Here is a 12,934-nt window from a genome sequence, read left to right as displayed (position 1 = left end):
GCTCATCAAATGATTGCTTGCTAACTGCTGTGCAATGGCTAAGTGGCAGCTCTGGTTGCTTCATTAACGCTATCGTCTGTAATCCTAAACATTTTTTTGTTATTCTGGTTGAACTGGTCCTTCCATTATGAGAGTAGTTGATACATTATGTATTCAGAAATAGGAATGAAAAGAGTCAGACCTCTGAAGCATGCAATCCTACAAAAACTCTGACCAATCCCTGCCATTCGGTCCAAATGGAAAGAACCAGTCAGATGCTTACACGGCACCTTCTGTTGGGCCCTAAATAGACACGGAAATGTCACACATTTACATTTCTCACCTGGGGGGTTGTCTGGGTTCCCTGGCCCCTGCTCTTTCTGCTAACCTGGCTGCATCTCCGGGTCCGGGGCAGCGCTTTGGTTTGCAGTGGAAGTTTTTGCACATATATTGGTCTATGATGCACTGGCATGCTCTCTCCTCCCTGCTCCCTTCCTCTTCACCTCCACCCCACCCCTCACCCAGGTGTAACACTGCCCTCTCATTTTATATTCTCCCTTTAATAAAGTGTTTCTTACCCTTCCTTAGGGAGGGCTGGTGATGGTCACAATTATGCAATAAAATTAATTCATTTATTTAATTGCAATAACAAAACATGCTTTGCTGTCTTAAAAAGATTGCATTTCTTGTAGTGTTGACCTTTGACAACATGTGCAGACAAGGTAAAAAAAAAAAAAGGCATACAGCTTATAATTGATCTGCTCCGGTCACATATGCTCCCTCACACCGCTCACTGGTCAAGCGACCAGCGCGTTCATTCGCACTCCCTCACAGTCACAAGGCTGCGTTTAGGTCCTGAAAAATGGCACTGTTTGATTTTTTGTGAATCCGTGTCAGGTTATACCGAAGGAATTTTGTCTGTACCTAAAAAATGTACGAATGCCTGTTAATGCTAATGCGAGTTAATGCTAATTTATGCTTCTGCTAATTTGCACTAATGTTAATGCCAATGTTTGATAATGCTAATGTTAATGCTAGTTAATGCTAAGCTACAGCAGTGCAACGCAGGACAGCACCCGCATCCTCACTTGCATTTTCTTCAGGAAATGTAAATATTCCAGTTATAACTACATTTAAATCCTAAAAGGCTCTGGTACAAGGACAGGTTTAGCTGATGGTGTATTAGCTGAACTGGTGATGAGTTTACCTGGTGATATGTCAAACAAAAGCATATACAATCACATGACGTGGCACTGACAGGAGGGTTTGGAGCTTAGATAGGTGCTACTGTACTTTCAGCACTTGCTAACTTTCCTACATTACCAACTATATATTTAATGTAAACTTCTTCCATACTGACCTGCTTTCAGTGCAACAGCTTTGCCATCGCGTTTAAATTGGAGTATTCATATCTCGGAGCATTTGGATAAATCATCAGAAGATCACAAGTTACCACGGATTATATCACCCACATCACATTTCCTTGATAATCCCTCCTAAAACTGCTGCGTTGTGCAGCACTGTAATAAATGTTCATTCACCTCAGGTCGAGACTTTTCTCACGACGAGACGCTGGATGTGCCAACACAAGTAGAACTTCTCATCAAGCAAGCCACGTCACATGAAAACCTGTGCCAGTGCTACATTGGCTGGTCAGTATCTTCAATGCTTCAATGACTCAAGCCTACAATTCATTTCCTGTCATATGCGTTATTAAAAGCACCACACAGCGTCTTTAGAAAGTGTCCCTGCCACATGACTGCTGGATATCTCTCTGACTACAGCTTTTCCTTTTTCATCTGCAGGTGTCCGTTTTGGTGAATAATCGAGGCTACGCTTGAATTTCCTTCGAAGTGGAAAAGGAAAAAAAAGGAGAACTCCCACACACAACATGTCTCTCAGCCTCAGAAAGTCCTCGCTGTTATAGACTCATCTAATGTCTTTACCTGATCACATGATCACACATCCCACTACAAGTGTAGTCATTATTTGACATTCTTTATTTCACAAGATGATTGCCTGCTAAGCTATTTCAATAGTGGCCATTTCGTAACACACACACACACACACACACACACCAATGATTTGTATCGATGTGTATAAATGTGTCAAATTCCCACAACTTATGGATGCCTTTTACAAACTTAAATATTCTTTAAAGGACTCTGTAATTGTACACTCATGGAATTTGTGTGTAGTGTGTGTGTGTGTTTTTTTTTCCTGTACAGACACCACTGACACAGTAAGAACTGTGTCCATTCTGCTTCATGTGTGATTACAGACATAAACGTTGCGCTCAGACTGGTTTCCTTCTCCTGTCACGCCCACAGAGGGCACTCTGACTCCAGCAGGATCCTCCTCCAACATCTACCACAGCACAGATTAGACTAGATTTCCCTCCAAAAGTGCAACACTGCAACATCCAAACCCTGAAATTCAGTGTTTAAATATGGGATTGCTTGTTTTAAATTAGCTACTGTGTTCATCATCATCCGACGGCTGCAGGGGGAAGTGCAGCCAATGTGGAAAGCAGATCAAATCAGATGAGGGAAAATGCAGAGGCAGCACTGGATCCCACTATTCATTTAGTTTCCTGGGTCGTTATCTGGTGAGTGTAAGGTAGCTTCTGTTTGAGTCCGGCTCATTGCTCCCCCACCTTTTAATTTCTTCATTTATTTCTCTGCTGCATTCCACTCTGAAGGTTAATTACTTCTAGATAGTTTAGGAGAAGAGATCAACCAACAGCAGCTCATTGATCTTCTCCACGCGTCTCACTCCACACACTGGGATGGAGACCTGGCGATTATCTGCTCCTATCGATCCCTTTCTTTTGTTTACCCCTCTGATCTCACCCTCCTCTTCTCCTTCTGCTGTCACTTTGTTCACCCAAAGCCCAACATTGATAACGTCTTTAGATCGTCCGCACCTTCTTTATTGCTGCTGTTTTACTCCAGGCTATTATTTTTGGATTTGGGTGGTTGGGGTTTTTTGCCACTCGATTCTGTTGAGGGAAAAGTGAGTCAATAGCTTTAGGGAAATCGGCTGCATTGATTAGGAATGAGATTTACCGTTTACAGCTATGGAAATGTCTTTGGGAAACAAATAGCTGTGGTGACGGTATGAATGTGTAAATGGTGACAAATGAGGCTCAGTGTAGGAGAATTGGCTCGGTAGTGCAGGGGTTCATGTTTCACCAGGCTTTAAAGAGTAACTAAACCCCACATTTTGGGGCCCAAAATAGTATTCTGCTGAATACTAATGTATTTGGGTATGAAGTAGTGCTGTTAATTGATCCTGGCCCAACTCTCAACATTTTAGTCAAATTATTTAAATTTGGCATATTTTGTTGTAAAATGGTAGTGACTGCCCTCTATGGGTTGAAACCTGGCTATTACAATTGATTCTGGCTATTAGCTGAGAACAAGATCATGTTGCATTTTGTGACCATCTTGTGTCACAAACAAGCACTGTTAGCCCCGCCCCTCTTATAAAAAACTAGCACCTGTGGGCTCTACAATCTGTGGTGAGTAGGTGGGATTGAGAGAAGAGTGAATAGAGAGGTATATTGAGTAATGAGTAGCTAGTGGCTCAGTGGTAGAGTGGGTTGTCCAATAATCGAAGGGTTGGGGGTTCGAATTCTGCTCTATCCAAGTAGTTGTCGTTGTGTCCGCGGGCAAGGCACTTTTCCCACATTGCCTCGTATGAATGGCTATGATTTGTGTATGAATGTTGGTCTGTCAGTCTACCCCAGGGCAGCTGTGGCTACATTGTAGCTTACCACCACCAGTATGACTGATATGAGTGATTGGTGTGAAAAAATAATGGTTTCTGTACGTGCTTTGATTGTCCTTGAAAAAAGCGCCATACAAATCTAAGCCATTGCTATTATTAGTCAACATTGTTCATTAGAGATTTTATAGTATAGACTGGGCGTGACTTAACTGCTCCATGAGCCCCGCCCATAATCAGGGCATTTTTTAAATTTCCCTTCTAGTGGCAGGTCAGCAGAAAGCAAGGGTTTAGTTACTCTTTGAGTTTGTTTTAGGGGCCGAAGCAGAACTGGCATTAGGAATGATTCAATACAGACTGCTTTATATACTTTACCCTCTCAGGCTCAGTTGGTTCTTCCATCCTCCATCTTTGCTTTATTTTTCCCCACACAAGCTCCCCTCAGATGTGAGTCCACATCCGTTCATCCTCTTCAGCCTCGCATTTCCTGCACACAAGTGCTCCAACCTCCTCCAAGAATATCTGTAGTGTCATCACCCAAACTTTAGGCTCTCTTTGGGGATGCGGTTTATTTAGCTTCTAAGTAGAAGGTGCACATTTTGTTCATTCAGTCAGATTCCACTGCTTTATTAAAGTCAAACACTGCTTATGCAAATGTCTAGAGAAGACATGGGCAACTGGTGGCTGCCCTCGGTCTTATTTTGTGTGGCCCCCAAGGTAAATGCAACTACAAAAATACACAAAGGGAAAACAAAATGGAAACAAAACACACTGAAGGACAATGAAATTACAAAAAAATACACATAAGTACAACAAAAATATGCGAGAGAAAAAAAGATGCGCTATGGGCCGAAATAAGCTTTGAAATTTAGTATCGGACATCAGCCATTCCGCCGGTATATGGGACAGATATATTGACTTCCTTCCTTGATCAACCCATAGGCATCATATAGTTCTGCATCTCATTGATAGGCATGACTAAGCGCCGCCATTGTGTGTGTGGAGCAGAGTGTAGGAGAGCTTAACAATGTCAAAGTAGAATTATTCACTGAATTTACAGATTTCCCAAAAGTTACATTTTATCCTTGTATATAGCTATGACACAGGATCTTGTAAAAAAAAAAAACAAATACAAAATGTAAGTAGGTATTAAGTCTAGACATGTCTTATTTCTACATTTGCTGACATGATAAATGTTTCAGTATGTTAATTCCACTACAGGAACTAGATCATCTCTGCAATTAGATGTGGGGGGGATAATATCTGTATCGTTATTGTTCAAGCGAAGTGTAAAGTATTGGATATCGGCCAAAAATCCAATGGGCTATATGCGCTGCTTCACTTACGCGTTTCAGTGAAGACCGAGAAAGAACTTCCGGTTCGGTATTTTGACTCAAGCAAACCATAGAACACTTTAGACTATCAGACTCATACACTAAACAAAGAAGCATGTGTCATGCGAGCAGTGATGTGCAGTCAGGGTAGGCAGGGTAGGCAGTGCCTACCCAAGGGTGAATTGATATTTGGATTATTTGTTTTAATTATAATATAATTATAAACTATTTATTTTTCCATTTCCGATAGCCTACAGTACCTATAAGTTTGAAAGTGTCCGCATTTTGTGCATTTCATTGCCCAAATTACTAAACATCACAATTTCCTGGAACAGCTGCAGTCTCTCTCCGCTGTAAGTCAGGAAGAGGCCACACCCCCTCCCAAAAGCACACAGCTGCTCTGCCTCTATTCCCATAGCGTGTTTTATGTGTTTCCGCATGCGCAGTCAGTTCCCCAAGATGAAAACCATTTACAGTGAAGAAAATAAGTATTTTAACACCCTGGTATTTTGCAAGTTCTCCCACTTAGAAATCATGGAGGGGTCTGGAATTTTCATGGAAGGTGCATGTCCACTGTATGAGAGATAACCTAAAAAGAAAAATCCAGAAATCACAATCTATGATTTTTTAACAATTTATTTGTGTGATACAGCTGAAAATAAGTATTTGAACACCAACGTTAATATTTGGTAGAGTAGCCTTTGTTTGCAATTACAGAGGTCAAACGTTTCCTGTAGTTCTTCACCAGGTTTGCACAGACTGCAGGAGGGATTTTGGCCCACTCCTCCACACAGATCTTCTCTAGATCAGTCAGCTTTCTGGGCTGTCGCTGAGTAACACGGACTTTCAGCTCCCTCCAAAAATTTTCAATTGGATTTAGGTCTGGAGACTGGCTAGGCCACTCCAGAACCTTGATATGCTTCTTACGAAGCCACTCCTTGGTTTTCCTGGCTGTGTGCTTTGGGTCATTGTCATGTTGGAAGATCCAGCCACGACTCATCTTCAATGATCTGACTGAGGGAAGGAGGTTTTTGGCCAATATCTCACAATACATGGCTGCAGTCATCCTCTCCTTAATACAGTACAGTCGTCCTGTCCCATGAGCAGAAAAACACCCCCAAAGCATGATGCTACCACCCCCATGCTTCACAGTAGGGATGGTGTTCTTGGGATGGTACGCATCATTCTTCTTCCTCCAAATACGCATAGTGGAATTATGACCAAAAAGGTCAATCTTGGTCTCATCTGACCACAAAACTTTCTCCCATGACTCCTCTGGATCATCCAAATGGTCATTGGCAAACTTAAGACGGGCCTTAACATGTGCTGGTTTAAGCAGGGGAACCTTCCGTGCCATGCATGATTTCAAACCATGACGTCTTAGTGTATTACCAACAGTGACCATGGAAACAGTGGTCCCAGCTCTTTTCAGGTCATTGACCATGTCCTGCCGTGTAGTCCTGGGCTGATTCCTCACCTTTCTTAGCATCATTGAGACCCCACGAGGTGATATCTTGCATTGGGCTTCACTGCGATTGAGATTGTCCGTCATGTTTAGCTTTTTCCATTTTCTAATGATTGCTCCAACAGTGGACCTTTTTTCACCAAGCTGCTTTGCAATTTCTCCGTAGCCCTTTCCAGCCTTGTGGAGTTGTACAATTTTGTCTCTGGTGTCTTTGGACAGCTCTTTGCTCTTAGCCATGCTGACTGTTTGAGTCTTACTGATTGTATGGGGTGGACAGGTGTCTTTATGCAGCTAACAACCTCACACAGGTGCATCTGATTCAGGATAATACAGTGGAGTGGAGGAGGACTTTTAAAGGCGGACTAACAGGTCTTTGAGGGTCAGAATTCTAGCTGATAGACGGGTTCAAATACTTATTTTCAGCTGTATCACACGAATACATTGTTAAAAAATCATAGATTGTGATTTCTGGATTTTTCTTTTTAGGTTATCTCTCATACAGTGGACATGCACCTTCCATGAAAATTCCAGACCCCTCCATGATTTCTAAGTGGGAGAACTTGCAAAATAGCAGGGTGTTCAAATACTTGTTTTCTTCACTGTACGTAAAAAGCAGCTCTCTAAGCTGCCTTAGGACATAACCGCGCTATGCTAAATGCTATACGTAAGTTCATAGTGCATTAATGAATTGATCCCACGTGGCTGCTACGTTCTCTCTCGCTCTAGCGAGTGGGCGGGATAACGCTATACAGGCAGGATGACAGCACTAGAGACAATAGAGAAACTTGCTTTTGAGGAAAAATTACAGTTTTTAAAAGATGGGAGACCAAAACCTGAGCTACCAGACCTTCAGCAAAGGTAAGGTCAGAACATTGTTCGTATTTTTCACTGTGAATGGTAGGATTTGCTTTGTGGATGCGCCTCACTGAGGCTGATCCGAGTTTTTGTCGGCATTTTCTCTGTGTTTCCAACACAAACAACGGATGTGCTGCCGTGTCATGAGACCTATTTTGTTAGGAGAGTATGGAGGATGCTGTTGAATAATTATGTTTTTTTAATGGTGTTTATGATGTTGATTTTGTTAGATTGCTAAATGCTTGTTCATGTGGAGCTTGTTGGGTTTTTTCTTTCTTATTATGAATTTTATATTTTGATAAGCGCATTGAGATATACTTTGTTGTAAATTGCTTAATACAACTAAAGTTGAATTGTATTGAATTTCCTGTTTATTCAGAGTTGCTCCTCTTGTTTTATGTTTCTGTCTCTTCACTCCCAAACACCAGGACGAGGGCCATTCAAAAGGAACGGGGACAGCTCCTCTCCTAAACGCCGACGCCCTTGTGGATTTGATGGCTCCTTCATATCATATCAGCTGGCAAAAATTGTGACTACAGACTAATTATTTCCCCTTGCGGAATGAAAAAAAACAAAGCAAAATTACATCTAGCTGAAGCTGTACACTTAGGGAGGCAACAGTGGTGACGCAAACTTTGTCATTTTGGATGTCATTGTGTAGACACACAAACCGGCACAATAAAACGAAACTGAAAAACACGGTTTTAAAATATGACGGCTCATTGTTTTGACTGTCCGAAAGCTAGTGTCGCGGTAACAGGAGAGTCGTTGGTCTTACTTTCAACCAAAAATACGTCACGTTTCACTGTGCATATAGCCAATATTGTGCATCCCTATAAAGCAGCAAAAATACATGAAATTACTTCCAAAAATATACAAAATTACAGAAAAACACATAAAACGACTACACAAACTGCGATAGAAGTTAGCAGTCTTTGCTCTACATTGATTAAGTAATGGTTTAGGTTCCACAGGACCAACAAGTTAGAAACTAATCAGGTTGTCTCAGCCTCTATATTTCTGTGGACGGGGTGAGGATTCATTCTTTTTTTTAGATAGGATTGATCAATCTCTGTTGGCTTTGAGCAAGTTAAGGGGGTGTATGGACATTGTTTTGGCTGCAAATCTATAAATTAACCCAAAGAATAATATTCAGTATTCGTCTGCAGCCTGAATGAGAGCAGCAAATGTTCTTCCCTGCTTCTGTTTGTTTGATCAGAAAGAAAACAAAATCCTGCAATCTGAAAACAGGTTTGGACACTCAAAGTTGATATCGGAGACAGTCAAAGTGCTTTACATATTAATCAGTAAAGAAATCAGGTCAAATTTAAATTTAAAGGGTAAGAATCAGGGAAATTGCAAGGGATAACAAATATGAAGACATTTAAATATTAATGAAAAAATGTTAAAAATCAATTCTGAAAGCCAGGTTGTTGGGTTTACTTCAGAGAAGACTCGACTAAACATTACAGCAGCAACAACCAGGACAAAACTCTGTAGTGTTGTTTTTTTTTTTTTTTTTGTTAGGTAATACCGATGTTTCAAAAGGCTTGAACATTTTTCAATATAGAAAACACAATTTGATGGTCCGAGGTGTGCTGCAAAGACCTCCCACAGTGCAATTGGTTTTGATTGTATAGATTGTAAAGAAAAGCTTTGAATGCCTGTAGTCACTTTGGAGAAATGTGCAGTTGTTGCCTTTTTTATAAGCTTTGAGTTGTTCACAGTGAGCGTTTGATGGTGAACAGTCTGGTTTTCCTCCATCATCTTTGTGCAATTTCATTTTTTGTTGGAGGCCTTTGCTTGTTTTCTATTTGTTTTGGTCTGAAGCAAAGCCACTGACTCGAGGTTTTCATTCAGTTTTCTGACAGTGAAATCAGAGGGTGTGGCAAAACTTGATAGAAACATCAGATATAGAATGGTTGTGATTTCCCGGTGATTCTCTCTGGGTAGATAGAACAAGTGATATTAGAAAAGACCAAAAGTTAAGGTGGGAAAGTCAGAACCCTAACAAACTCATAAAGACTTTTCTATTTAAACACATTCTCTGGTTGGACGCTCAAGGGATGAGCTTTGAATATAATTAGAAACTGGTGTTGAATCCACAAGATAACTTGATTCCCCTGAAGAGCAAAGGCTCTACTTATAACAAGGCCTTTTCTCGGTTTAGGAATTTCCCTTAACAAGTAACCGTAGAAGTCTTAGGCGTAGTGGAAAATTAGAAGTAACATGACTTTTTTTTTAATCAAAAACAAAAAAAAAGTTACATGACAATTGATCTTTTGCAAAAGCCCCAAACCCTTTATTTGCAATGTTCGTCAAGTTCCTGAGTTTGTCTTGTCTGTAATGGCTAGGAGAAGTCTACCTAGTGACTTTTTTTTGGAGCAGTACCTGCGCGGTATCATCCAAATCCAAGTTTTTTTATGTTATATTTTTTGTATCCTCCTTTAGCTAAGAGCGTTACCACAACTAATAGGGTAAACAACCTTACAAATTAACTATAGCTAGTGGAACCTATGGGTAATAAGATAGCAGCTATTGATGCTAGTGGTAACAAAGCCTGGTAATATAGATTGTGAGACTTGTATGCTTCAGGAGGATGTCGACTGAAATATTGATAATAATAAAGTAATATGATAATTACTAATAACTATACCCCAGTCGCCGTCACCACCCCTTTTCACGAGGTACATGAATGTATAGTTATGTCAAGGCACTGTAATATCTTTCAACACCTTATTTAATCAAATCAAGTTTTATGGTCGTTTTGCTGAACAAACCCATTAGTTCAGACAAGATGAGATTACTTGAAAAACATACACATCTCCCATACATGCTTACTAATACACACATCCCTGAGATGTTTTTATAGTTTTATAGTCGATTGTAGACATCACTCCAATTGTGTTTTCAGCTTTGGGAACGGAGAGAACACGACTCGTACGTAGTATCCGACTTACACAAGCCATGAGTACACCGCTTCACCATTGTGCCTTTGGGAGGTCTCCTACTACTCTGAGCATGTCGGACCTTGTTTACATCGTAACGGTTGCTCGGATGCATAATTGGACAATGACTGTTTGTTGGCAGGATTTTGCTAAAGGTCATTTAAGTTATGTAAGAATGTTGAATTTACTCTAGGGATCGCAGTGGATACAATCTCAAGTCTTGGGTTCAGTTCAACAAATGTTCAAATTGCTCATTTCATTCCAATTATTCTTTTCCTACAAGCCTATAAAGTGTGAATGGTCATGGTACCAAGATCAGGATCATTGATCCAGATAACTGCCAATATCTGGCCAAAAGGGGACTTGGTACTTGGAGGAGTTTGGGCTCTGATTGTTCTTGTGGATTATAGTTTCACCAAAACATAGCCCCTAGTTCACCATGTTTTGTCTGCAGCTTTGGCAATACTTTGGACCAATTACTGATTCCCATTTCCTCCTCAGCATTCTGTGGATCAAGGTAAGAAAAGATGAACATTAAATATGGGAAAACATTTTTGATTGTATTTGATGCTGGTTTCTAAAATTATTGGAAAGTATTTTATTCTAGTCCAGTCTCACAGAGATCATCAACACCTCACGCTTCTACTGCCTGTTACTTTCATTCAGAACCACCATGCCAGACACACATTCACTAAGCAGGAAGTTGTTTAATGTTGAAACTATTTACTGGTGAAACTGTAACAGTACATTAAGCAAAAAAAAGGCCAAGGAGAGTCAAGATGAATAACTGGGTTGTTCTCGGCCTGAGCTAAGCATTTTGTGTGTTGCCTGTTCCAAATGGCAGCCTGCAGGAGTTAGCATCTTGATAAATTACGAGCATTATGCTCTGTGACCTCAGCAAATGGCAGCCAGTCTGCTTGGTTTTGCGTGAGCAAACTCTGCTGATCTCATATGGTTTGAATTATTATTAGTTTCCAGTATTACCATTGGTCTTCACATTGAGACGTTATCGTACCTGATTTTATATATTGCCTTTTACTGCTAACATTTCATATCATGCAATATGTTAAACACAACTCAGTGGTTAATAGTATTTAAAACATTCTTCTAAAGTGATGTAGTTGTGCTAATTGAATTATTAAGAATTCATTTAAATTCTAAATGAAAATCGAATTGCGTGTTCTAGGACAGGGGTGTCAAATTCATTTTAGTTCGGGGGACAAATATGGACCAGTTTATTTATTTATATATATATATATAAATGTAAGACACTGACTATATCCAATAGACAGCAGGATTTTTTACTCAATTTTTTTTTCTCATTTAATTTGGGGTAATTTTGTGGAATAATTTAAGGTAAATTGCAGGATTTTGGAAAAACTTTTGCAACAATTTAACATTAAAAGTTACTGCAATCTTGTGATATAAGCATGGGAATATTGTGAGTTCTGCGAATATTGATGAGTTTCATTGAATGTGTGTATTTGGAGGGGCTGAGATATCTACAACTGAATTGGTTGGTAAATTACACAATGAGTCATGATGTCACACTAACTTTCTCCTACAGGCCACTTTGGATGCTCTAAAGGGCTGGATTTCGCCCCCGAGCCTTGAGTTTGACACAAGTTCTTGAAGTCAACTTTTAATTTAGTTTTTCCTTTTTTGTCAGCTTTCAAAGGTTGGTATTGTTTGAGCAGGGATATAGAACAGAAAGATGGAAAAGTTAACACACCTTATGAGGACTTAAGAGTGTTTCCAAGCCAATAGACTCAATGGGTGGGTTTGAATTTTTGACTCAAATATTGAAGATAGAATTGCTTGTTTTAGGATTAAGAGAGAAATGAGCACAGCCTCCGAGCAAATATATTAACTCTTATTTAATTTCAGACTCAAATTTGTGAGTCTCATTATCAGAAAGCAACTTTGCTCTTCAGTTGAACACGTCCTGTTATATGTAGGTATAAAGCTGTTGTAGGACACAGATTTGCCAAGGTTTGATTTTGCGAGATGTAAAAAAAAAAAAAATAATTAGGAGACTTGGTCCAGATGAAGGATAATATAGAAATACGCCACCCAATTGAAACCTTGTCAGAAGTATGTTCAGTGTCTGTTATTTATAACCCAGAAGAGCAATCAATTCCTAACTGACTTGTTTGGTTTAAATCCCTGTTCAGTCTTTTACAAACAAGGCTCATTAATGTAGAAGTGTAAACACATCATACAGCATCATTCACACTGATTTCTGATTGACTTATAGCACCATGGTAACGCAAGGAGACTAAGTGCTACAGATGCAGTATGCACTACCAAATGGATCATCATTAAGTGAGTATTATAGTAATAAACCAGCATCCAATTTATTGTGTATACATTAACATTACAGATACAAAGTCATGAGAATGCATTACTTGTAAAATTGCAACTGCTTCACTACCTTGTAGGATAAAAAAAAAAAAAACACTATGAATGGAATTTGTGTAGCAATTGCTTATGGATCTGCAAAGCCTGCATATAGCATGAAACAGCTTTAATGCTGTTGGGATTACTATTCACAACTGCCACTACCACTTGGGCCACTAACTCTGATATTTCTGAGTGCCACAATATTGTCTAACTTTAAAAAA

General features: G+C 39.8%; 1 protein-coding gene across 1 annotated transcript in view; it reads left to right on the top strand.

The window, feature by feature from the left end:
* mtor (mechanistic target of rapamycin kinase) overlaps nt 1–2,271 on the top strand; it is a 145,916-nt gene extending 143,645 nt beyond the window's left edge. The window contains exons 57-58 of the mRNA XM_028452859.1: nt 1,526–1,631; nt 1,785–2,271. Coding sequence (XP_028308660.1) covers nt 1,526–1,631; nt 1,785–1,800 — 122 coding nt within the window. The 3' untranslated portion in view covers nt 1,801–2,271. The remainder of the gene's footprint in view (nt 1–1,525; nt 1,632–1,784) is intronic.
* The last annotated feature ends 10,663 nt before the right edge of the window (nt 2,272–12,934 follow it).

Source organism: Gouania willdenowi, chromosome 7 (assembly GCF_900634775.1).
Source record: "Gouania willdenowi chromosome 7, fGouWil2.1, whole genome shotgun sequence".
NCBI classification, from domain to species: Eukaryota; Metazoa; Chordata; class Actinopteri; order Blenniiformes; family Gobiesocidae; genus Gouania; species Gouania willdenowi.
The sequence above is the reverse complement of the archived record's forward strand: the minus strand, read 5'-3'. Positions and strand labels throughout refer to the sequence as shown.